The following is a 27,129-nucleotide window of genomic DNA, read 5'->3' as shown; positions in this document are numbered from 1 at the left end:
CAAGGAGACTGCATGAATGCATGTAAGCCAACAAGCAACACTAGGGGTGTTACCATCAAGAGTAAGTGTGAATGTCAGTTTATGAATCTCTCATCCCACTTAAAACTGTTGTCAGGTATTGACTGCATGGTGTGTAAAAGTGATCAAGGTACATAACACCTTACTTCCTGTCACATTACTTCCTGTTTCAGGCTTCACCTGACCCATTGCCTAGTGTCAAGCAAAAAGTATAGAAAGTTTAATAAATAATACATTCATTTAAAAAATGTGTATAAGAAGATCTATACACGGATGCAGATATTTCCTCCCATATTGCAAAAACTGCACACACTCCTGAAACATGTATACTCACTGAGCACTTACGAACACTATACTAATACTGGATAGAACCTCCCTTTGCTCTCAAAACAGCCTCAGTTCATCATGGCATGGATTCCACAAGATGTTAGAAACATTCCTTTGAGACTCTGATCCATGTTGAAATGATTGCATTACGTAATTCCTGCAGATTTTTCAGGTGCACTTTCATACTGTGAATCTCCAATTCTACCACATCCCAAATGTGTCCTGTTGGATTCAGATCCGGTGACCTAGAAGACCACTGAAGAACACTGAGCTCATTGTCATGTTCAGTGTGGCCATGAAGGGATGCACAATACTCAAATTGGCTGTGGCATTCAAGCAATGACTGAAATTAATTGGCCCAAAGTGTGGCAAGAAAACATTCCCCACAACATTACACCACCTCCACCAGCCTGGACTGTTGACACAAGGCAGGTTGGGTCCATGGATTCATGTTGTTGGTGCCAAATTCTGACCCTACCATCTGTGTACCTCAGCAGAAATCAAAATTAATCAGACCAGGCTACGTTTTTCCAGTCTTCAGCTGTCCAGTTTTGGTGAGCCTGTACCCACTGCAGCCTCAGCTTTCTGTTCTTGGCTGACAGAAGTGTAACCCAACATGATCATCTGCTGTTGTAGCCCATGTTGTGCATTCTGCTCACCACAATTGTACAGAGTGCAATTTCTGTCAGCTCGAACCAGTCTGGCCATTCTCCGTTGAGCTCTCTCATCAATAAGGCATTTCCATCCACAGAACTGACGCTCCCTGGATGTTTTTTTTTTTTTTTTTTTAAATTGCATCATCCTGAATAAACTCTAGAGACTGTTGTGCATGAAAGTCCCAGGAGATCAGCAGTTATAGAAATACTCAAACCAGCCCTTCTGGCAACAACAATCATGCCACGGTTGATGTGAACATTACCTGAAGCTGCTGGCATAATTCCATGAATGAGTAGGTGTACAGGTGTTCCTAATAAAGTGCTCCATGAGTGTATAAAATTGTATAGTCAAGCCACGGTTCAGAAAAGACTGTGTGACAGAAAACCTGTCATGATGCACCTTCCCTCAGAGGACCCCAGAGTTGTTCCTGCACACAGACTTAAGTATTCAGGCCAAATATGAGAACAGTTTTACGAATCTTGTTTTATGATCAGTTTAGCCTTAAATAGGATTAGCATATGCATGGAATTTGATTATATAATAATGCATCACTGTTCTAGGAAGCCCAGTTGATGCAGATCTTGAAATAGTAGACATCTAAGCAACTAAGAATGGAAGCTAAAAGGCTCTCAAACTCGAACTGCTATAGTAACAGTATCTTTTCCTATATATTCACTAAACATGTAAGTAAGGTATTTAGTGTATAGAGACTGGCTCTGTAATATCATCTGCTAACGGTGTTTATAGAAAAAAAAATGGTAGTGATCAATGAACTGCCAAGCGAACAACTCTAGATCCTTCTGTGTAAGAAAGAGTGGTATTCGCGTTTACCCCAGTTAGATTTGGCTACTCGGTGTTGTTTTTTTTAGTATGCTTAATACACTGACATGTTTTTGCTATTACATTTGCCTATTTTTAAGTCTTTATTTGCTTTAAATTGCTATTTGAGGTGAACATATCTGCATACTGTGTAAACCTCCACATATCTCTCTTGTTTGCTCTGCCTTTCCTCAGCAGTGTACTGTCAGTAGCCCATGAGGAGGAGGAAGAGGCAATCATGCATCCATTCTCTCCAGTTCCTCCCAAACCACAGAATCCTCCAACTGCTGTAGTAGAGCATACTGAACCTGCTCCTCCTGAGTCTCCGTCTGTGAAGGAGAACAGCTCACACTCCAGCACCTCCATCACAGAGACTGAGACAGAGACTGCAGCTAGACACATCTCTGAGGGAGAGCTGCTCCGCAGCTGCGGCCAGATGGCTGCAGTCAGAGGTACTCGGAAGCCTGTCAGAGATTTATATTCCACACACACACACACACACACACACACACACACACACACACACACACACACACACCACAAGGGTCCATCTAGGTGCATGATTCAGTTTCAGTTCACATCAATACACACTGTTTAGTGAACTACTGACATTGTGAGTCATTGCTGGAAACAGTATACCCCTTTACACACTAGCTCTGCCTATTCCTATCTTTGAGTCCTGAAGAACACATTTCATGTATTTTCTCTGCAGCTTTAGCAGAGGAGGGCTTCACTTTGCAGAACCTAATGACAAGCTTCAACAGCTCACTGCATGGAGTCCAAGATATGGTGAATATCTAACTACCAGAGCCATGAGACTCTCTTTGTGATAGTGTATGTTCATGCAGTATATCCTGATTCTTACACAAAAATCCTGCCATGCTTGTTCAGGTATATTCTTATTTTTTAATATGATTACTTTGTTTAGAATATTCACATATAGGTAAGAGGGTTGCAAGAGACATGGTTTTGTCTTAAAATAATCTTTTATTCTTAAGGAGTTAGCCAACATACTAGCATTGTAAGTACTAATAAACATAACTTTTACAAAACTTAAAAGTAATACTGACAATTATCATTATTAGTAACAGTGATTTGTTTAATTCGGTTAAACAGCAGGCAGCACCAACATTTCTGTGAAAATGGGGTGGGTCACTTATTTTTCTCCTTGGAATGATCCTCGGAAAGTCTTTATAGCATGATACTTTATATATACCATATACTTTATACCATGGATTTAATTTTTAATGCAGGAAGTCTACAGTATATCAATAACTAGTTTAATTGCTAATGGATTGTGTATAAGAAATTAATAGTATAAAATTGTATTTTCATAATTTTCATCAATATTGCATATAAATTCACCTAATAGTATTAGAAGTATAAGGAGGATTGCATTGCATATTATCATAGTTTTTGTGTTGGTTTTTTTTTTCAGTTAAAAACTATTTTTTGAAAATATATTTTAGCTTACATTATATGTTCTATACATTTTTACATATGTACTTTTTGTGAATTAACTTATTTTAATATGGTTGTGAGTCGATCCTTGTCTGCAATTACAATGCACATAGTAATAATGGTGTGTGGTTGTCAGGATTATGATCCTCCAAGCGAGGGTGAGGTGATGAGAAGGCCACTTGTTTCTGCTCACCGTGACCCAATCTTGTCACTGCTGGCCCGGATGGAGCAGGGTCCAGTCATCCAACCACAGCAGCAACCGGAGGTATGTCTATCGCATCTTTCTCTTCTGTCAGGGGGAAAAAAGCTTGATGATTTATTAACAGATTTATTTGCTTATGTGACCTGAACTATACATAGTGTGAATGTATTTCATTTTGGACCTGAGAATTTGATTAACTTCTTTTCCTTACAGATCACACAGATATTGCTTGTTTTTTGTTGTTTTAAAAAAAAAAAAAACTTGTAGCAGTACTCTCTTTTGCCAGTAGGGGTCACTAGCGTAACAGAGTTAAATTCAAGCTCCCTTGGAAAATGTGGATGTAAAATGAAGTGGAAGGTGTGCTGTGCAGTAACAGTAGGGTGATTATGTTTGGGCAGAGCTGGTGGGATGAGGAGAGCAGTGGGGAGGTGAGCGAAGGGCAACGGCTAGTTCTGACTGAAGCACAGGAGAGAGTGGTGATTGGACACTCTCTTATCCCGCAGCATCAATCTATCCAGCCCTCTGCAGAGCAGTCACCCCACGCTACCCTGAGTTCACCTGGGCAAGCACAAACTCAGCACATAGGTACACACAGATACACACGTTAAACTTATCAGAACACAGCACTCTCTGACATATTCTAATGTTAAGTATAAGAGCGGTTATGAAAGCAGCCTATGTGTGGCTGACCACACACAGACCTGTAAATGTTTCTCTCATTTTTAATGCTGTTATTTCTGCCACCAAGATACACTTTGCATAGTTTGTGGCCTCTGGGTGGCCTTTTCCCACTGCCATGTGTTTGTGGCCCTCACCAGGCCGGGATCTAATGGGGCATGGCTCACACTAAACCTGCTATATGCAGAGAGGGAATGGTGATGTTTGTGCAGTGTGTGTGTGTGTGTGTGTGTGTGTGCGTGTGTGTTTGTACGGAGAGCTCTTGGGGGAGCCAGCATTTCTGGATAGTTCATCAGGATGCAGGCTGGGGGAGCGCAGAGGAAAAGAGCTCTGCATTTGCTCCCAGAATCCTCCCAAAGCCTGTGTAAATGTTGGCTAACTTTCATCTATGCATACTTTCTGCTAATGTTACTTTCATATCATCCAACTAGACCTTTTTCATTAACTACGAATAAAGAGATGAAGTTTTAATCTTCTATCTAAAATCCCAATTTGAGATTTGCCTTCTTGGTCCACGTACTGTGTAGTACAGAGAGCACTGTGTCTGTGTGTTTATATATGTTTTGCTTTGATGCTAAGAGTATTTCTGAGCTCTGTTCATAAGTGTGAGCACTGTGAGCTATGAGCGCAGTGCAACAGAACCCGCATGGTGGATTTCTATGTTCTTCCTGTGTTGGCCTAAACCAATATTTACCTTGCACTGAGGCTGCTCTAGTCTGCTCATGGTAAAAAAGAGCCTCAATGTTGCGTAGAGACCACTGGTGCCAAAGCAGAAAAAAAAAAAAACATACTCGTACTCGAGGAGCACAGACAAGCAGGCGTTATTGACTGCAAGAGAATTTCAAGCTATTTTGATTTTTTTTTTTTCTGGACTCAGGCAGCTGAGGCTTTAGATCCAATCTAAGCTTGTGCTACATGCCAAAAAAATTACTACCAGACTCGCATTTAAGACACTATAAACCTATGCTCTATCTAGCAACACCTCTGGTGTATGAGTAGAAGACTGGCTTTGGGCTATGTGGAGTCGTATGTGTAGCATTTATTAGAATTATTGATATGCCTTCAACACCATTTCAGTCTGCTATGGTTGGTAGCCATGTGTCATGTCTCATGAAATTCCTTCTTTTTTCATTAGGAATGTATGCTGTTGGGGTGTTTTATTAATTTCTCCCTTTGTGTTTCTATGTTGGTGTTTCTATGGAAACTAGGTGAAAAAGGTGCAGTAGCTAAGAATGGCGGAGTGTCAGTTAACATCTCCCTATCAGCAGAGCACACAGAGTCTCCACATGTTCTTCACTCGTTTACTGCATCTTCCCTTCAGCCAGGAGACTACACACCTCAACAGGCGTGTACCTCTTTTTCTGTTCATGGCCCTGGGCCAGATTTCCATTAAAGGTTTTTATCTGTAGCTAGTTTGAATTGTCCTAGACTGAGGAGTGCCATCAGTGTTTATTGTAAAAATTATTCTTCATTTTTAAAGATGACTTTTTGAAACACTTTCATGTGTTTATTAGTTATATGAACTCTACCCATGTATGCGGCACTCTTTAAGCTATGCTTCCTGGTTAACTGCATATATGGAATACCCATGAGGGCATAACTAAAACAGCACTATCTTACCCCGTTTTTTTGTTCTTATCTAAATTCTTTTGAACATATTTTATGTTTCTATCCCCTCTGCTCACATCATCTTTTATTGTAACCTGTCTTTTATAGGCTGTTGAGACTCGACCGTTAGTACACAGACCGACTCCAATACTGGTGAAGCAATATAAAAGCACAGAGGAGCCAGGTATACACGCATCTCTCACTCACTCTATATGCATGTCATGGACGTCATGTTCAACTAATCCACATTATTCTAGAAAAGCTGGAAACTTTGCCTGCATGTGTTTTACCTCAAGCTATTGTTCCAGATAAATGTCATGCGGTTTTACGGTGCACCACAATTATGTCCATTCTGGCAAGTTATTAGGCCTAAAAGTCCTAAATGGATTCATGTTTGATGGCCAATTGTGAAGCGGTGAATACTTTAGAATGTGTATAATTTACACAGATGGTTCAGTGCAACATGTTCCATGACATTTACGTGGATTCCTCATAGAAACCCAATTCATACATGTTCACACACACACAAACACACATTTTTGTCTTACTATCCTCATGAGAGCTTTCTATTGATGTAATTATTAACACAGCTAATTAATACAATGTCTAATGCATAAATCTAACCTTAACCTTAGTAACCAAAAGAAGACCTTTTAGACAACATGACTCCAATGTGCCATTATGAAGCCAAAATATAGGCAAATTAATAAGCAGCATTTTGTGCACCTTTGAGCAATAGATAAAAATTTGAGCCAAAGTCTGAGCAGTAGTCTTGGGAAGTACTGAGTGGGTGCCTGAAGCAGGCCCATGTTCATTACAGGCACGCCTTTTCATGCCAGGAATGTGCATTCTCACTCAATTTACTATATGCAATCTCAATCATAAAAAAACTATGTAAAGCCAAATTGGTAAGTACATGCATAGCATGTGAGCGCAGTGATATTATGTCAGATACAGAATGACAGAAACTTTTTGTACATCTGCGATGCAAGACTGCCTGTTCTTTTCAAACTATTTAGCCAGTTAAGTCACATACCTGTCATCCCTTAATAAAATAAAATACTGGGATATTAACATGAACAGAACACTTAGTACTGAACACAACTGCCAAAAAATTGACTGGACCTATAACCTGTTAAACATTAGCTTGGCTCGTGATCTGTTCAGTTATTAATTCCTGGGTGGGGTTAAAAACTGTACTGCAGCCAGCCATCATCAGAGACATTTTGGCTTCACTTTACAACTCTCTCATGTTATGAAGCATCTGTAGAGTTTATGCTCCCTGGCAAACTGAGGAGGACAAACGTGCAGTTGTTAATGCACAGTATGTCTGTGTGCCTGTATTTTTCATACTTTTCTTTTGTCTTCTTTCTAAGGTCAGTCGAGTCACTGTGGGGCAGATTGCCCACTCATAGATCATATTCCACTTTGTGAGACCAGTCTGGTTCATAACTACTTGAGTCAGCTTTTAGGAATCATTTGTTGAGACAGCAGTGTTGGAGGCAGTCAGCATGAAGCAATAGAGAGACCAAGGAAACAGATGTGAATAAATACTCGTCTTATATTCCCATTGGGTGTGTGGGTGGGTGGGTGTGTGTGAGAGAGAGAGAGAGAGAGAGAGAGAGATGATGGTAAAGTTCTAAATAGAGCTTCTTGTACTTAGGCAGGGCCTCTATGCAGGTAGTGAGTTACGAGGCTTGTGCTTTACTAAAATACATCTCAGGTATAGGCTCAAATCCAAGATGTCCCATTTCATTCTTTTATACTTTCCTACTACTTCTTTTTTGAAACTTACTTCACTGTCTCTTTTATATATTCTGAATTCCCCTCTCCCCATCCTCTCCTGCTCCTGTCCTTCACCAACATGACCTCCTCTATTTCCTTAGTGCTGAACCATCCAACAAGCCCTCTGACATTCAGTGCTCCAAATGTGCTTTCATTTTTCTGCATATTTATTTTGCTGGAGTTACTGATGAAGTTCATTGTATACTGGTGGCACAGTGGTCGTGACCAAATCATAAAGTAACTATACAGAAGGCTGTCTGAATGTCAAAGCGTTCTGTGTGTTGCACTGGCACTGAGGATTTTTTCCTCCCCTTTTTTTTTTCTGTCAGTGTAATTTGACGCACCAGTGAAAAGAGCAGGAAGACCAGGCTTCCACCTGCATTTCAATGCCTCCATTTATTTTTAAATTAACCCGGACGCTGTGCTGTTCTCCCTCTCCTCCAGTGTCGTGTGAGAGTGAGGGGGCTACTAAAGCAAGTGTGAACGGGACACACGGTGCTATTGTTAGGCTTTTTATTAGGTTTCTACTTAATTATCCTAATGCTCTGGACAGGCAGTGAAGACAACCATGACCGGTGCTATATATAGCATCCCAAGGAGCTTCACTATTACGTCGGATCATTTACATTATGTTTTCCGTAACAAACATTGCGTTTGTTCGGACATATGTTTTTTATTTACTGTACGGTAAATAGCCTGATTCCTTTGCTGAATTACACAGTCCTGTTGGGTACTGTAAATACATGGGTTTGAACCTGTTTAGTCACGCACCCAGTCCACATAAAATCTTGCCTGACAATCAAGCCCTCTGTGCCAGCAATCAGCTCCTCTGCTTTTTCTCCAGATGGGTCGATTGTGTTCTGTAAGAAAGACTACAGTGTGCTACCATGCGCTCGAATCAATGCAGACATGATTCGGCCAGTGTGTGCCCGTCACCCAGCTGCGCTCTCAGATAGCTATCGCTCTGTTTACCAGTCAGAGAGCGGGAACGCATAGAATGGCCTCTCTGTTCAGCCGGCCTAGTTCAGTCGAAACCATGACATCGGCGAGAAAAAGTAAATTAAAGGTGCTTGTATAATGGGTCTGGAGCTGGTAGTCTGCGTGTGCTTATAGGCTTGGGAAATCAGCTTTGTGTGGACAGGGTTAACAATTTAATATTAGCTTAAGGCGATGTCAGACAGCAGATTTCAGAAATATTATTGTTCTGTACCAATTCACATTTATTCCATAGGTAGTTGCTTAATTTAGGAAATTCCACTGGCATTTTACTGCTTCTCTCAGATGATTTGTATACACTCACATGTATTGAAATGTAAAAATAAAATGTTATGGTCTATAAATGGGAAATTGGGGCCCAAATAGGCATCAGTGGAACACAAGGCTGCTCTGTGTGAATGAGTGAAATATGGACTAGTGTGAGGAACACGAAGTCGGGTGTATCGGTACAAACACACATGGATGTGCAGATTTATATACAGATCCACGGTTACTTCTACAGGGCCACATTGTTAAAAAGTTTTCACAGTCACTTGAGGTTTGCGTGTGCCCCATTCATGCGAGCATTGCTTCGGGGTTTGATGTACTGTGTCATGGCAGTGCTTCTTCTTCTGAGCTCAGGCCCATTGTCATTTCTTCAGGCTCTGCAGTCTTATAATAGCGTGACCAGAGATACTTTTACTTAAGCTTGATTTACATAGGGCAATTTCCATTTGCTTTGTGTTCCTAGATAATGTTACAGATTTCATTACGTAGGTAAAATTATGCAGATGTACCTGTCAGTAGCTGTGGCTTCAGAGTAGAGTTTTTGCATATGCATGAAATTTTAACTTCCCCCAAACCTGAGGCAAAAGCTGTTGAACATTCTGGCACGTCTAAACCAGACTGTCCTCTAACTTCAAGATGGCTCGATATAAGAGTCCGTTCTGAATGTTTTTACTCGGCACCAGCAGTGAGAAAAGCTCTCATGTTTCTTCGTCAGCAGCAGTCCTGCACAAACAAAGGGGGCCAAAGCCCAAGCTGACACAGTGTCTCCCAGCACTAGGCTCCTCTCATGGAGGTCCTTTTAAACAAAGATGAGAGAGGATTATTTACACAGTCCAAACTGGATGCCTGTTCTCCAGTTTGTGTTGAAAGATGCACAACTTCAGTGCTTTTTTTTTTTTTTTTTTTTTTTTTTTTTAAACAACTCTTATTTGGGCTGTTGGCCAAGATTTAATTACATTTTGGTTTGTATACATGAATCTAGCAATAAAGCACTGTACTTTTGACTCAGTACAGATTTATAGTCGAGTAATGTACTGTTGATCAACATCATAGGCACTTTTTTACAATGATTAAATGTTTAGTGTAATCTCTTAATTGGATCCATGCTTGAAGTACAAACGTGGCATATTCCCTTGTGGCACATTCTGCACAGAGCTGTTGATGGTGTTGGCGCATGTTTGTCAGCGCTGCCTGGGACCTCGGTGTTCTGTAGACAGGATGAGACAAAGCCTAAAGTTAAATCCAGGATTCTACTGTGTTTTCTTATTAAAGCAGGAAATAGAGTAACAATAGTCAACCCCACCAGACAAAGTAAACAAAGCCAAACTAAAGCTGGCCTCCATCTTTTGCCTTTCTGGCAAACATTCACCCATTTCCCAACCAGCATCAGTATTTGGAATTTATGGTTCAAAACCTTTGAAATAACACACAGAATAAACAATCCAGTTTTAGCCAGACAGAGTGAGGCCACTTTGCTTTCAACTCTGAGTATTATGAAAAAAAAAAAGCATCATGGAACTTTTATTACCCATGTGTCATGAAACGTTTTCTTCGTTAGTTGTTATGACTCCAGATTGCTGCTTGCTCTCAAAGCCAGAGGAGCGTGTCCTCTCGAGGCCATTCACTTAAAACAACAGAGAAAATGGCGAGAAAGGTCTTCTCATGCTAAACACAACAGTGGACAAACACAGGCTTATCTGGAATTACTGCTGACTGCTGTGTGTTGAGAAAATATTTTCTTTGGTCCGTATTGGGAAAAAATCCATAGACATTAAAACATGGCGAGAACATCCAGCCCTGCATTCTTACTTCTGGCTGCTTGTCATGTTTTCTCCCTAGTGCAATTGTACACAGTATACTTGACCTGCATTTTACCCTGCTTAATGCTCCTAAACCATTTGAATTTTTCCATAAAAAGTTACTCTAGTCCCATTTGTATTGTACTGCTTTTATTTAATAAGCAGCAATAATGATTAGTACAGCAGTACTGAAGGAAATGTACATACTACAGGTTCATCAAGATTATGCTGGTTTTTATGCTGACCTACAAAGCGCATGGCATGAATGGTAAATGGTCTGCACTTATATAGTGCTTTTTTTAGCCTTTATCAGTTCTACAAAGCACTTTACACTGTTTCTCATTCACTCATTCACACGCACACCAATGACTGCAGAGCTGCCATGCAAGGTGCTAGCTTGCCACCGGGAGCAACCTGGGGTTCAGTGCCTTGCCCAAGGACATTTCAGCATGTGGAGACACATGGGCCGGGAATGGAACCGCCAACCTGAGCTCTACCACCTGAGCCACAGCCGCCCCATAAGATATAACAAGATCAAACAACTACGCAACATTGTTCAAAATCACCCAAAGGCATAAAGTACTTAAACGCGACAGTAAACTATACACCACGTATTTAATGGCAGATGGTTAACATCCGTTTTCCCAAGTTTGGTTCTCAGTCTATGCCCACACCTGTTAACTGTAACTTAGTCTCTGAAAAAGAAGAGTGGTCTTTCGAATCTTGTTTGTCATTCCACCTCTGTTGTAGACCAGGAGTGACTTCTCCACAGATTATTATCTTGTTAAATGCTTGTTGTGACAGGATGTTAAGTACCCTTGCACTGAGGTGTGACTATGTGTGTGCGCATGCATTTGTGTGTAATGTGTATAGAATGAAGCTTGGTCAAGTTCATGTTTATTATCACAGATGCTGTCACAGATGGTTACAGAGTGATTACACACTTCACTTTAGTCTTTCAGGTCAGTAGCAGGACACTGGCCAGAGAAGTTTAGCCACTTCAGACTCTTCAGAAGGCTAGCTGTTGGGCTATAAGTCAGTAAACCTCTGGAATGTTACTTCTGATATGTTTAATGAAAATCTTAACATACCTTACAAAATCTGTTTTTATGAGGTTCAAATATACACCAAACCCACCATATTGAGGTTTGGCAACCAAGTTGGCATTTGATACTCGGGGATTGGATTTAAAATGATAAGACACTCATGTTGCTCGCCATCCACATCAAGATGGGTATGAGCATATATATATATATATATATATATATATATATATATATATATATATATATATATATATATATATATATATAGCAAATACTGTGGGGGAAATAAGTATTGAACATGTCAACATTTTTTTTCAGTAAATATATTTCCAATGAGGCTATTCACATGAAATTTTCACCAGACATTAAGACATCAGTATTAACTCAAGAAATCCACAAATATAAAGAATTAACAACATTAAAGTCCATAAATAAAGTTGTGTAATAAAGTGGAATGACGCACGAAAAAACTATTGAACATACTAAGAAAAATCAGTTCTCCAAGGCAAGGTAAGGCAAGGAACCAGCTGAAATCCGTAAGTAGTTAGGAAGTAATTATACCTCCTATGTGTGCAAAATAATATCAGCTGGTTTAGTAAATTGATGGTCTATAAAAAGGCTTTTCCTTACCAAGGAGTCACACAAGAAACATCTCATGATGGGTCAAAGCAAAGAGCTCTCCCAAGACCTTCGGAAACTTATTGTTGTGCAACATATTGATGGAATACAGACGTATTTCAAAACTTCTGAATCTCCAGTAAGCACCATTGGGCTCCTCGCAAGATGACCAGGGAGTAAGAAGAATAGTCAGAAGAGTAGCCCAAGAGCCAAGGACCACTTGGAAAGTACTCCAGAAACACTTGGAGGCAGCAGGTGCCATCGTCACAAAGAAAACAATAGGCAATACACTCCACCGCCGTGGCCTGTATGCACGCTCATGCTGCAAAACTCCATTACTAAAGAAAAGGTATGTTGAAGCTCGTTAAAGTTTGCTACAACTCATTTGGACAAGCCTATGAAATACGGGGAGAGTGTAGTCTGGTCAGACGAGAGCAAAATTGAACTTTTTGGCAGTCATACTACACACCATGTTTGGAGAAGAAATGGCACTGCGCATCACCCTAAAAACACTATACCAACAGTGAAGTTTGGAGGTGGAAGCATCATGATGTGGGGCTGTTTTTCATCACATGGTACTGGCAGACTTCATATAATTGAAGGAACGATGAATGGAGCCCTTTACCGGGAGATTCTTGAGAAGGATCTGCTGCCATCCACCAGGATGATGAAGTTGAGACATGTGTGGACCTTCCAGCAGGACAACGATCCAAAACATACAGCAAAGGAAACTCTCGTTTGTATTCAGTGAAAAAAAATTCAAGATGTTGGAATGGCTCAGTCAATCTCCTGACTTGAATCCAATTGAACAAGATTTAAAGACAATATATTTAGAAGAATGGGTCAAAATCACACCTGAATACTGCGGCCAATTCATTACTTCATACAGGAAGCACCTTAAAGCTGTCATTACAAACAAATGCTTCTCCACTAAATATTAAATAAATTTCAGTTAGTGTGTTCAATACTTTTTTCCTGTGTCATTCCACGTTATTACACATAACTTCATTTATGGACTTTCTTTATATTTGCAGATTTCTCGAGTTAATACCAATGTCTGGTGTAAATTTCATGTGAATAACATCATTGGAATTATATTTACTGAAAAAAATGTTGACTCGTTCATTACTTATTTCCCCCACTGTACATAGTAGAGTTAACATACATTGTAGGGTTTTGTTGGCTATGGGAATATTAGATCATGTTCAGTGAGAAAAGTTTTAGAGCAGTAACACCAGATCCAAATGTATCTAGGTCATGATTTTAACAAGCATCTCATGGAAGGAGGTGCTGTCTCTGTCCTCTGCTAATGTCTGCGTATTATATGTTAATCTTCGTATTTAACAGCTAGTTAACTACAAGTGCTGTTTTCAGTTGTGTTGATTTTAACAAGCCCGGCACGGTCATTTGTTGTAAGATGAAGATCCGTGAGAAGCTGATGTCAGCCTACCCAGCTGTAGTGCCCCGTCTGATTCTGAACAGCTGCAGAGGGCTAAGAGCATGAAGACTCAAGCATCAGGCATTCAACATTACTCTTCCAGACCACATATATTTTGTTGTGTCTGTTAGGAATTCTGCACATTTGATGTTTATAAGCACGGTCCTGAGAGAGTTTAAGGCAAATAGCAGCAACACTTACTTTCTAACCATACATTTTAATGGCTTAAGCAGAACCACAAAAAACGTGAGAATTACATTCCATCAAATGAAAAGCATGTAATATTAATTGCTGAATCATGCCTTTATTTAATAAAAATGTATATTATTTTTTACAATTTCATAACTATCTTCCATTTTATGTCCACATTTATATTTATGAGTTTGTGCAGGATGATGTGTACAGTTTGTCTTCAGTGTAATGCAAAGTAATACTTACTTATGGATACATGTATTTGAAAGGATGGATGTTCAGACCACTGGGATGTATTATATTCGTCATTCCTTAACTTTTTCTGCATCCCGTTTAAAGAGATGTCTCGGTTTCATTAGATGTAGAGATAAGCCCCCCTGCACTGAATTACATATGGAAAGGAGGAAGGAGTGAAGGATATCCTCTGAAACTAATATTGTATTTGGAGTGTGGATGAGAGTTTGGATAGCCTTCACCCCATCACCCTGAGTCCTCTTCACCCAGAGAGAGGCACAGACTTATCCATCGAGCAGGAGGCTTTGATGTGGAGAGCCAGGCTGTCGTACTAAGCCACACGCCAGAAGGTCCTGGCTCTGCTGTCCCAGGTGGAGAAGTGCAGCTTTAATGGAAGATCTCCTGTTACAGTCAGCCCACGGTTGGAGAGGTTGTGCCCTGAGATGTGTTTGAAGTTGAGCTGTGCTGAGACTAGAGACCTTCTGCCTACATATGTTGACAGATGTGCATCATGCTTCCTGGAAGCGCTGTGCGGGCTCTCTTAAGTTTTGGCTTTCGTTTTTTAAAAGGGAAAGTCACTGAATATATGAATTCATTATTTCTAAATACAGCTGCAAAATAATGTAAATGATGATCAAAATTTCTTTGCTCAACATTGAAATATCTATCATTTATTGCAATTATTCAGACAATATAGGAACAGTGTATGAAAACAAGGTTTCTTTCAAGCATTTCTCTTCTTTAGGCACAATAATTCTAAATACAACATCATTAGGATCGAAACATACATTAATAAATATACCACCACAATATGCAACCAGACAGTCAAATAACTGTATGAATAGGAAGCCGGTCATTTAATGCTCCAGGATCAATAAACATCGATATGTCCTGAAAGCCAACTCTAATCAATTATGGAATGAATAGATAATGGTGGAGCATGCTGTCACAGGAAAAGGCATAGAGCTTTTACCACCCTGTGGTTGATGATTTTTCACATAATATCACATTCCTAAGTGTTTTATTCCTTTTATGCCACCTGTTACAAGTTTTAATAATGAATAATACGTCATACTTTGTAACCATTTATAGTTACATTTAATGCTGTGGAATGTCCATGACAAGTTAGATGAGATTATCACTTACATTATAGTGGATATAAACAATTGTTCTCTCACCTGCCTTTCTTTTTTCCCCCCTCTTTCTTAAAATTAATAAGGCCAAAAAAAAAACACAGCTTGACGTTACAGAGAAACTTGAAAGCAAGTCCTCGGTCTTGAGGATTGTCCCGTGGCAGAAAGCTTTCTGAACATTATAAAGCACTGAACCTTGCAACTACTGCCCTAAACCTTACAGAAAGCTTCATCATATCAATGGTTATAAGGTGTCTTTTTTTAGTTAAATAACACATATTTAATCAGTTTATTATAAGTCTTCGATTATGTAGTGTCCAACCTACAAGTTTGTCCGAATGAGCTGTTAAAAAAAAATCATTTGGATTATACCCTCACTACTGTCGGAAAAAAAATTCATCACCTTCGGACCAGTCAGATTCAAGGATTCTGTTGTATAAGTCCAATATCATGATAATGTGATTGTGAAGACCTAATTGTCCCCTTTCTTTCTGATTCTGTTATGCCTCAACCATCTCAAGACTGGCAGAATTCTGTGTACTCTCATGCAGTCTGAAATGCTATACTGTCTGCATACTATTGTATATGTACTATACATGCTATAAACATGACAGAGCATTACTTACTGGGCCAGAAGCCTGTATTTAAAATCATATCAAATACTACGTATATAAAATAAGGCAAGCTGTTCTCTAGTGGTAGCTGGTGGTATTCCAACAGGCTGCCAACTATTCCTCTATACTCAAGATATAATATTTATGAGGTAAATGTGTAAATAGAAACTAAAGCATTATTGGATGAGCCATTGACTAGATTATTGCCCTCGTCCTACACGCCCAAGATTGTGTCTGATAAACCTGTGGGTCTGCCACATGTTAGTCTAATAGGTTTATTCTCCATTCTGCCACAGTGCTGAAATGTGTTAAGCATTCAAGGTTAGTGTATATGAGAGAGGTGTGTTTGTGGATAAAGGGAGTGGGGCCTCCTTACAGTTAAACCAGTGCTGTTTTTCTTTTGTCCCAAACAGCCCTGTTTCTCTCATTTCTCTCCCTCCTCATCTGGTTTCTATCAGTCCTGCTCTCACTGCCAGCCAACCTTCTCCATCACTCTTCTCTTCTCTCTCTCTCTCTCTCTCTCTCTCTATCTCTTTCTCTCTCTAGCATATGCGCACATACATTTTTGTTCTCTTATACACACAAGCACTCACACTCTTCCTCATAGACTAAGAGAGAGAATAATAATAATAATGTCTATCACACACACACTCTATCTCTCTCTTTCTCCCTCTCTCTCTCCCTCAAACACAGGATTTAATATTATCTCTCTTTCTGTCACACACACACATACACACACACAATTATTGTCTTACTCTCTCACCTCTATCGTCTCACCAGCATCTTGAATCCATCAGTGTTGTCACATATGCCCAACTCTTCAGCAAGGTGCAGCCCCCTAATGGGAGCTACTGCTGTAACTGTCCCTTCTCACATCACTCTTTGGACTTGTCTCTATTTTTCTGAATTTGGCATTACCTCTAGTAGGTTTTTCATTAAACATTTTTGAGAACTCAGAAAGCCTGAAAGGTATCTACAGATACTTGAAATCTATCACAGAAATGGTGCTTAGCTGAAGTGAACAAAGGCTTTGGCTGCACCTATGATCACATCAGCTTGTTGCTTGCTCTACAGAAAATATCCCTTATCATTCATTCTTTAGCCAGGAATTTGATTCACACTTTGAAGCCTCCTTTTTTTTCCTGCTCCCTTTATTTGTATAGCTATCACACACCTTTCTATTAGTGTTTCTAATTGTCTGTATTCTTTCCTTTTTACAAATGTTTGTCTTCTTCTCTTGAATATTAACAATGATCAAGTGCTTTTTAATTAATTTCATGCACCCTCCCCCTTTTTTGTTTGTTTTAATACTCACCCTCTGTGACCATCTGAAGATATTAGATCGTTGCAACTGTTTTCATGGACTTCAGTGAGATTTGAACGTAGGTAATTAAATAGCTTTGTGCATTGAGGCTATAATGTGTGTTCTTGCCCTGAGTTCATACAGTGCAGCATCTGGCTCATAATTAAATTTAGTTCCTTACAAGGGATGAAATTAAATCACTATGTTGAATCGGCCATTGGTTGATTGGGTAATTTTAATGCATCTGCTGCAGCACTCAGCCTCAGCATTTCACTTTTAGCATGCTTGTATAATATATTTTAGCACTGTGAATATTGCTTCTTGTGTTAAAAAGTTAACTGTTGATGATGGAGAATGTTTCCCCATACTGTTTTTATATTTAAGGCTACATACTTATTCTCCTGGACTGCATTTAGGGACTACTGACTTTCTGGCTGACCCATGTGTATTTCTGTTCTAAGGATTATGCTTGCACCTGTTAACTCACACCTTCTTTTTTTAACATTATTAAACAACAACCTGATCCTATACTATTTCACACTGAATGCACAGCACTATTTTTACGTGAATAATTGCACGAAAATTGTTAGAAGCAAAAAAAAAGTCAGAAGCAAATACCTGGCATATCGCGCCACGCTAAATATTTCTCTCCCTCCCACTCCTCCCCATTGCTAATAATTAGAGCACCACAGACAGATGCAGCCCTGTTCACAGATGGTTGAGATGCTGGGCAGGTTGCCCATGGGTCCTCTCTTCCCTCTTCTCTCTCTACTGATTATAGCTCATACACATTCCCAGTCATGCCTGAGCTACACTCTTTACAAGGCAAAGCCATTGAATGATACAGATAGAATCAGGAGAAATAGCTTTAAAAAAAAAAAGCTACTTATTGCAGCAGTATGCATATTATTCTATGTATATGATACTGATTTATTATTTTGGCCATTGTGTGTAACTCTTTTTGTTGCATGTATCACTGTTAAGAACTAGTTGATGGCGCAACCCTCAGAAAAGTGCCACGCATTTAATTATTGAAGCTCATTTTTGGCACCATTTAGAATTCCTTAGCATATTAGTGTTTTTCTGCCCAATACTGTCCATTTGAAGAATTTCTCATTATGTATTATAAATAAACAAGTTTTGTCTAATGAAGACTATAAAAGTGAAATGAAATTTATGGTGATTAAATAGAAGTAGGCGAAAGAGATGGTTAAACCACCCCCACCCCCATATCACGCAAAAGCAGAATTACTTTGGGTGGTTTTCTTCTTCCTGTCTCCAAACATGCAGTCCTTCACAGTGCACAATAAACACACAGCTGAATTTTTTCCTGCAGTCGTGGTGTTTTAGAGTGTGATTCATTTGTGAAGCCTATTGGGTTTAGCATTGTTCCTTTAAAGTTTTGGAGGTGTTATTCAAAACAGAGTACGATCTCCCGCTAAGGGGCTTATTAATATGAAAAGTGTTGCCTTAAAGGATATTTCTTTAAAGTTGCTTTGTGCTTCATTTCAGAGTCTTTTCACCTCTGGATTTGACCTTATTGAAACTGGTCCATGTGAAGTCTTTTTTTTTTTTCCCCTCCATCCTTTTCTGAAGCCTGGTCTCTGAAGGTCCCTCAGGTCCTCTTGGGACACATAACCCACTTCTCTAAAAATAACCATTAGTACAAAGCGGTGGGTTACAGCAGTGCACGGTGAGTGGCCCCATTTTGGCATGTTACTCTATAAGCACTGATCGATTTCACTTCTGCTAAATGCATCGGACTGCCTATTAAAAGGAATGCTGAGCATTAAGAGTGGAAGGTTTTATATTTGAATATCCTGTTACGCTGTGTTGCCAAAACTATAGCTCACAAACCTTTAACAGTAGAGTTTGGTTCTCTCTCCATAGACCAGGTAGGTGTATGAGAGTTATAACAGATACATGTTCCCATTATGCAAGCCCGCTGCTCAGACTAGGCTTATTTTTTTCTGGTCCAGCATTATCTTTCCAAATATCAGTCAAGAAACCCATGCATGGGGAATTTCAATGTCTTTTCCAGTCTCTAGCTTGTGAGATGTATTGAGACATAGCTTGTGCGCTCCAGAAATTGCATGACTGACATTACAAGAGACACTGACACTAACTGTCTTATAGAGGGCCCTTTTGAAACACGACCACCTCTCCCGCATGATGAAGATGAATAAGATGTCTCCCTTCACTGTCTCTGACCCTGAGCAATGGCCTGGCTGACCCTCTCCCATCTCCACTCCTTGACCTCGTTTTACGAGGGCATGGCCTCGGCCACCGAGCCCTCCTTCACGCACGGCTTGCACTCTCTCTGAAGCCAACACTACATACATCCTCCTTAACCATCTCCAGATAAAGGGAGCATTGAGGGACACTCTCCCATCCTCTCCACCCCACCCCTCCATGGCCCTCCCTGTATGGATGTGAGGGTAAAGAGAGATGAAGGGGTGGATGAAAGCTCTCTTTGGCTAAATGCAAATCGCCTTTACTCCTGATGCTGGAGTTTTCCACTCACACAGCTGCCTTTCCCACAATCCCTCTATCAGTGGGAGTTCTGCAGGACAGAAGGGACTTTCCACGAGATTCTGGCTCTGAACTGAACCCAAGCCCCTCTCCCGCTAGCCCGGTGCAGCCTCTCTCCTCTCCGGGGAGCTGGGTGGGGTCATGTGGCCCTATATCCAAAGGTCACAACCCCTGACTTTCAATTAGCACTCTTGGTATTGTGTCCCATCTAGTTTCAGAGGTAGGACCTGGTTAAAAAGAAGAGGGGGAGGTTACTTTGCAACACAATGCCTCAATAAGCAGTCCATACAGTTTTGCCCATCAGTGGTGTAAACAAGCAAGGAGAAAAGGATTAGTTAAGAGACCCATTGAGGTCTTTGATTGACTTAATCTGTCTTTAGGGGATAGGAAGTGTGATGGGTTCCCAGTACTCTAGGGATGACCTCTTCCTGCTCTCCCTGCTCCACCACAGAGCTCCCTCCCTCAGAGCTGCTCCTGGTTATAGACTACTAAATGGATGCAGTAAATTTGCTTTTACCTTTTCTTGGCTAGAGGCCTTCAGGGAAAAAAAAAAACTTATTATTTTCCCAATGGTTTCACTCTAAAATTCAATTCCTAATTAGGTGTTCAACATGCGTTTTGACAGTGGATTGTTGCAAGCCATCTCACATGGTCACTTACAGTTTAAACTGTGATACATTCTGCATGTTTTCGCACTGCATTCTTTCCATGTTGTACTCCCTGGGTAAATACACTCATCCAAAGAGCTGTTAAATGCATTTGAACCAGCTCAAATTCATTCAGACAGCTACAGCGGTGGTCACTTCCTGTCGAGTACCCAAATCCATTTGTATTGCTGCCGGTCAGGCCAAGCAGCAGCTCCTCTGTAGGTTTATGCTCAGTCCCTGTGGTCTGCACTACCTCTTTCACTGCCCACAATCTGCTTTCCTTCAATAAACAGCATTTACTCTACGTACTCCGCATCAGAACAGACCTTATTAGAGCTTTTTGTTCATCTGGTTGGTGCTCCAGCAGGGATCTGCTCAGGCGAATGCCTCCAATATAAGTAGGCTCTCTCCTCTCTGGCCACTGTTTTACAGTTAAATAAAACATGGCCTTTGTCCACTGAATTCACTGTGTTCCATGATTGTAGGATGTTAAATTGCCACAAGAACAAGTTGTTGTATACTCTAGTCTCCTGAGTTGAGTTTACATGTATGTTTTGGTATTGGCTTGCAGTAGGAAGAGTGTAAATGTGAGCATGTTTCTTTATTGCATACCTAGTTATGCCTTTAGGGAAGGTGAAAGGTGTGTGTGTGTGTGTGTGTGTGTGTGTGTGTATTTTGTGACTGTTCTATGCCAAGCTGTGGCGTGTATTTTTTGCCTCTGGAACAGGAAATAAAGATTCCTCCTGAGATACCTTTTTTGGACAAACATCAGACCTGACATTTTGTGCAGAGACTTTGTGTCGGGTGCCAATTTTAAGCCACATTGTGCTCTGCTTAATCTTTTAGCTCTGCAGGTTAGCATGTTTATCCCATGCCTGTTTATCTTTTTCTCAGAATTGCTCCACTAAAGAAGGAGCTCGAATGACACAGCTGTCTGCTTTGAGGACATGGATAAAGGTATTCTGTAAATAGTTTGGTATGTCCTGATTGTTTTCACATGTTTTTCCAGCAGAAGTCATTCTGGCAGTGACTTCATTCTCATTTTATTGTTTCAGCGTAGCACAGTGTCTGTCGTCATTTAATTGTTCTCTCAGCTCTGACCTAAATAAATAAATAAATAAATGTTTTCAAAAAAGGTCCATCAAACACTACCTAAAGAGGAACGTTCCAGAGGCTTTAACTCAAAACTAAACAGTCTCATGCCACAATCCCACACACACTCCTGCTCCCACCCTAGAAGCTGTAGAAGAGAGGAGGAGAGAAAGAAGAGCAGGGAGCGAGAGAGCAAATGGGGGGAGAGTGAGAGTGAGAGTGGGGGTAGACTCATCTGTCAGCGCTGAAAGCTTGGAACAGGGTGGAGAACACGCTTAAGTGTTTGCAGGTGTCTTTGGAGAGAAGACTATAGCAAGCTTCAGAGTGTCTTATCAGATATTAAACACAGTTGCAGACTAGAATCAGACCTTTCTCATACTCTACCATATTGGAACATGTCCAGCTGTTGACGTCTTTTATTCTTTGTCTTGCTTTTTTTTTTGTTGTTGTTGCACCTGGCCTCTCTCACCTCAAGGTCATCCAGTAGTTGGATGCTTTGACCTGTGTTATCTTTTCTTTTTATCCAAAGCGTGACATTTAAAAGTTCTGCTGAAAGATGAGAAATGCTCACACCACCTGGCCTTCTGTGTGAAATCCCAGTACCATCTCTTCTGTCCATTTTGGCATATATCATTCTTTTTGGAGTCAAAGGTGTGGAGAAAAGAAGAGGTGTGTAAATTGCTCATGAATAGCTTTGAGACATGAGTAAAAACATGAGTAAAAATAGTGAGCTGCTTTTCATGTCAACAGGCATGTGATCAGGAAAAGGATAGAATGACCTGACCTGAAATAAATCTACCCACACAGACATGCTCTGGGTGATTCTAATTCAAGTTGTACCTTGTCATGCCTTGCAAATACATATAACCTTTTATTGAAAGTTGATCTTTTGAGATCTGATAAAGTCTGCATCACATCTCTTTCTATATTCATTAATGTCCGGCTGTGCTGTTTCATGCAAAGAGGGTGTACCAGAGACCTTTTTTTTTTTTATTTGAAGGTATGGTATGTCATATCTTCGATCTCACTCTTACCAAATTACAAATAGAGTGCTGGCGTACATTAGACTAGATTTGTGCAGCCACTTCAAAGACGTCCTTGAGTTTCCTAATAGCTATAAGGGCATTGGAACCAATTTAACATTGTACTTACAATGTATTTCCTGGGGAGAAGCATTTTCATATCTCTAGACAGAAGCATGTAGACAGGAAACCCATGTCCCAGCTATATCACATCTTACGATGTAAGACATCTAGAAAAGATGCTGCTTTTAGTGTGTATTGCTTCTGGGAAGTAATTTCACAGGACATTTGAAGGATTCATTTGTCTGGTTCATAAAATGGCATTCCTTTGTGTGAACTGAGAAGACAATTGGCGCTCCAGTGTGGATGAAACAAACGCTTTTTAAGAAAGTTGCAAGAAAAAGGGAACAGTTTGGAATTACTCGGATGAATTACTCATGAAATGTAGCCTGATCTTTATTTATATTCATAGTCGTTGGGATGAGACGATGTTGGTAATGGAAGGACACTAAAAAGTAAGTCACTGCTTTAAACAAAACAAAAACAAAACACTCAGGTTTGCAAAAGATCACCTGGATAACCAACACTACTTTTTGTTCTGTGGACAGTTTCTGGCAGAAATCTACTTTTTTTAAGACTCTACATACCAACACAAAAGTCCCATCCAACTGTGAAGCATTCTGCAGGGAGCATCACGGTTTGGGGCTTGTTTGCAGCCTCAGGGCCTGGACAGCTTGCAGTTTTGAGAAAGCATAGAATTGAAAATTTTATCAAGAATTTTTACAGGAGAGACTCAGGGTAGCATCTTGTCGCCTGAAGCTAATAGAAGTTGGAGGAAACAAAAAGACAATGAATAAAAAACTCAAGTATGTTAACAGAGGAAAAAAAGAAAAAAAAAGTTTTGGAATGTCGTGACCTGAAGAGGGCTGTTTACAGAAGAAATCTTAATGATTTGTGTTTGCATACTTTTTTCTAGCCTGGACTGTGATGATTAATTAATGTGTTCAGTAAAAAGACACAGTCCCCTTCGAAAAGTACTGGAACAGCAAAGTCAATTCTATTATTTTTGCTATACATTGAAGACATTTGGGTTTGAGATCAAAAGATGAATGAGACTATAGATTCGAATTCCAGCTTTCATTTCCTCATATTGACATCTAGATGTGTTAAACAATTTCAAACACGACACCTATTGTTTGAACCCACCCATTTCTTCAAGTGATCAAAAAATATTGGAACATGTGACTAATAGGTGTAATTAATATACATATCCAGGTAACTCCTGGTTCCACAAAGGCTTCACAATCCTTTTCTTGCAACTGTACAAGAATCAAACATATGGCCCATTGTTCCAAATGGAAGTTTTCAGAATAGCTACTCCTGTAGTCAACTCAAGGAGAAGTTTAAACTATTTTTTCTCGGTTTCAGCATGACTTCAAAACACACTCATAAGCACATTCCTAATTAGAAAAGCAGCGAGCCCATATTAGAAGTATTAAAGTGTCTGCCCTCCTCTCAGCAGTGTCTGTCTGCTTGCTTTATTCTGGATGTCTTTGCTGTGCTGTTTGGATCCTTCCGCACAGCTGTGAATATTTGCTAAGGCCCACATAGAAAGTGAAATCATTGCCTTTGCACTCAGACTTCAAACACTTGGCAGGCCACTGGGCGTCATGACGGTCTCGAGAGGAGCAGCTAAAAGGCCAGAGCTAGCTGAAGAGGTGAGCAGCTGTCTGGGAAGTGACTCCTCTTTGAAGCAGTGATACTGGGAAATCTTTTCAAACAATCAGCTCCGTCTCCCTCGTTCATTCCCTTATATGATAGTCTCTAATGGAGCCTCTATAAAAGTATCTTTAGAAACATATTTATGGCAGTTTTACTGAATGCTCTTTAGTGTTCCTTGTCACCATTACCAAGCCTATTTGAATAGCTGAAGGCTGTTTACATGTATTTCAAGCTTCAAAGAAGTTCTCCCACTCACTCCATCCTCTGCATTTCTCACTTTCGCCTCCACCCTGAGGTGCTGTAGTCATACTAGATTGTTTGTAGCCCCAAGATTCTCATACGGGAAACAGGACTGAACTTTGCCCATCTGCTCCTCACAAACAAGCCTCACTGTTTGCAGCTAATGGATGTTGTGCAGTGGTTCCCGGAGGCCCTGTTCTCGTCTAAACGCCCTGCCAGTACCACTTCACTTACTCCATCCTTGTTTATCTTCACTGAGTACTATTGAAGACATGGATCTGGAATTACGTTGGTTTCAGCATTTAAACATCGCCATGTTATCTGGATATAGGTATAGTGTTTGCCATTACAATGTTTTTATAATTGTTTGAAATTTATTTTCATATTAATTCCTCTAGAGCTCTTTTATGTATGCAGTGTTTAATATCCATCGGTGGTCTCTGTCCCATTTTAAAACTGACCCTGATTTGACCCAATTTCAGAGCGCAAACCGAATGTTAGTGGAATGCTTATGGTTTGTTGGCAGCATTATTTTTTTACATGCAAGCAAAATAAGTTACAGCAAGCACCTGCTATGCAGATGTATAATGTATTCTGGATATCAGAGCTGAGGAACACAAAAAAGGTCATGCTGAATACAGTTCAGACAAATATTGATGTTTGTTAGCTCTTAGTTCGGTGTCCCCTGTACCCTGTTATCATTATTATGTCTGTGCATGCTTGCAAAAGTTTCTTTACATTTAAATGTTTGCTTATTTCCTTCCTAATCTTCCAATAAATGAAAGATTTCTGCAAGTATTTTTCTGACTCCACTGCTCTATTGCCCCTTTCCACTTGCTTCTCTGCCAGTCTTTTCTGGTTTGCTAAATCTGTGCAGTCTGAAACCGAATCTGATTAAGTTCACTGATATGGACTGTGCAAAAGTACTAATAAATGAACTAAGTTTAAACTTTTAGGGACAAAATACTTTTCAGTAGGTCATCTCAGTGTTGTTGTTTTTTGGGTTTTTTTGCAGCTTTTGTGGATTGCATTGTACCTTCAACACAGTTTTCTTTAAAAGCACATTGATACATTAAAGGGGATGTTTATGGCCTGTGAAACACTCATCAGCTATCACTATGTAAAAGCCTCTACCACAGCCTGGGCTATGAGAGCTGATTGAAGACACTGAATGCTCTCTGCAGTCAGGCAGTCTTCTTACTGGACTCACTCTGTGCCATTCGTGTACGCTTCAATGATCAGGCTAAGTGTCTGCGTGGCCTCCAGGTCCTGCCTTGTCCCCACAAATGTCTGTTTGTTTTGCCTCTTGAAAGAGTTGTTTACAGCTTGTATAGCAGTGGTGGGAAGATGACCAGGGGCCATAAACAGCCATAAATGCTTGATTGTATAGTAAAACAAACATTATGTCAAATATGGGCAAATACAACATTGTGATTATACCCGATGAACTGCACAAACGTAATATGAATAATTCTGATAAACAGTTTTATACTGGTTAGGGTCATGGTTGATCTGGAACGTATCTCAGGAACACTAGATGTGAGGCAGGATTAAACCCTTAATGCAATGACACTCCTTCACTGGTTGACATACACACACATTCATTCACTCCTAAGGCAATTCAGGGAACCAGTCCTCCTACTGGCATGTTTTTGGGAGATGGGAGGAAACACACATGGACATGGGGAGAACATATGAAATTCCATACACAGTAAATTGAGCTCTGGACTGACCCAGCGACCCTGGAGCTGTGAGACTGCAATGTTATCTGCTGTACCACGGTGTCACTGCTTTCACATTATAATGCAGATATTTCAAATAATGCCATCACATCTTTAAACCTGGCAACATATTGCTCTGACATTGTACACACCTTGAGATACATTATGAACGAACTTTTCCATTTTATCTCACAGGAGCTGAAGATGCTCAACGAGCAGGAGGAGGCCTGGAGCCAATGTCAGCTCAGCTGCTGTCTGACGAATGGGACAGTCAGTCTCCCACTATCAGCACTGTAGAAGGAGATTCAGACTCATTCAGCGAAGTGTTCTAGCACCTGTGGAGCTTTCCCTGTGTCTCATCTCCGGTTGGTCTCCGTGTGCAGGAGCTGGGGAAATCTCTATCAGACTGAATGGCGCTGTGTGACCACTGTGAAGTATTTATCACTGTGCCTTGTGAAAGGATAAAATTATATTTCTTGTGTTAGTGTGAGAGTGTTTTGCTTAATGTTTTTGGCACCACATTTTCCATAGCAAGATCTGCCTGGACATGTGATCCTGTGCCATTCAGGTGGTTTTAACTGTGTGAAAAGGAAATGTGTGTATCGGTTAGTCAAACATGATTTTGCATTTTCAAACCAATAAATATTTTATCACTAAACATCACTGGGTTTTTTTTTTTTGTTTTTTTTTTTTTTTAAATATCTGTTTCACTGACATTTTGATTTTTTTTCCCATCCACATTGACCCTTAATTTAATGTCATTGCGATTTCCAGAAATGGTTATATTAGGTCAAGAGTTTGTGTTGGCTCTCAAACACATGGCTACGTGGCATGTACCCTACTGTGGCAATGGCCGTGCAGAACATTAAATTACGTGACTGGGTTTCACCTCATTACTGCCAGGCTATTATTCCTCTAGAGAATGCAGTACAGTTTATCAGATGTTGCTTTGCAGCCT

The 27,129-nt window shown here is 40.2% G+C and overlaps 1 protein-coding gene across 6 annotated transcripts in view; it reads left to right on the top strand.

Annotated features, from left to right (window-relative positions):
• Nucleotides 1-26,829, top strand: part of kiaa0586 (KIAA0586 ortholog) — a 95,652-nt gene extending 68,823 nt beyond the window's left edge. For 4 of the 6 annotated variants that reach the window (XM_017475732.3, XM_017475729.3, XM_017475730.3 and 1 more), the window contains exons 26-32: nt 2,017-2,273; nt 2,534-2,610; nt 3,419-3,547; nt 3,883-4,069; nt 5,371-5,507; nt 5,879-5,954; nt 26,367-26,829. In XM_017475732.3, the coding sequence (XP_017331221.1) occupies nt 2,017-2,273; nt 2,534-2,610; nt 3,419-3,547; nt 3,883-4,069; nt 5,371-5,507; nt 5,879-5,954; nt 26,367-26,503 (1,000 nt within the window). In that variant the 3' untranslated portion in view covers nt 26,504-26,829. Of the gene's footprint in view, nt 1-2,016; nt 2,274-2,533; nt 2,611-3,418; nt 3,548-3,882; nt 4,070-5,370; nt 5,508-5,878; nt 5,955-18,707; nt 18,889-26,366 lie in introns of all 6 variants that reach the window. The other 2 variants (XR_001813555.3, XM_017475728.3) reach the window with 2 other exon arrangements.
• The last annotated feature ends 300 nt before the right edge of the window (nt 26,830-27,129 follow it).

Source organism: Ictalurus punctatus, chromosome 9 (genome assembly GCF_001660625.3).
Source record: "Ictalurus punctatus breed USDA103 chromosome 9, Coco_2.0, whole genome shotgun sequence".
Lineage (NCBI taxonomy): Eukaryota > Metazoa > Chordata > Actinopteri > Siluriformes > Ictaluridae > Ictalurus > Ictalurus punctatus.
The sequence above is the reverse complement of the archived record's forward strand: the minus strand, read 5'-3'. Positions and strand labels throughout refer to the sequence as shown.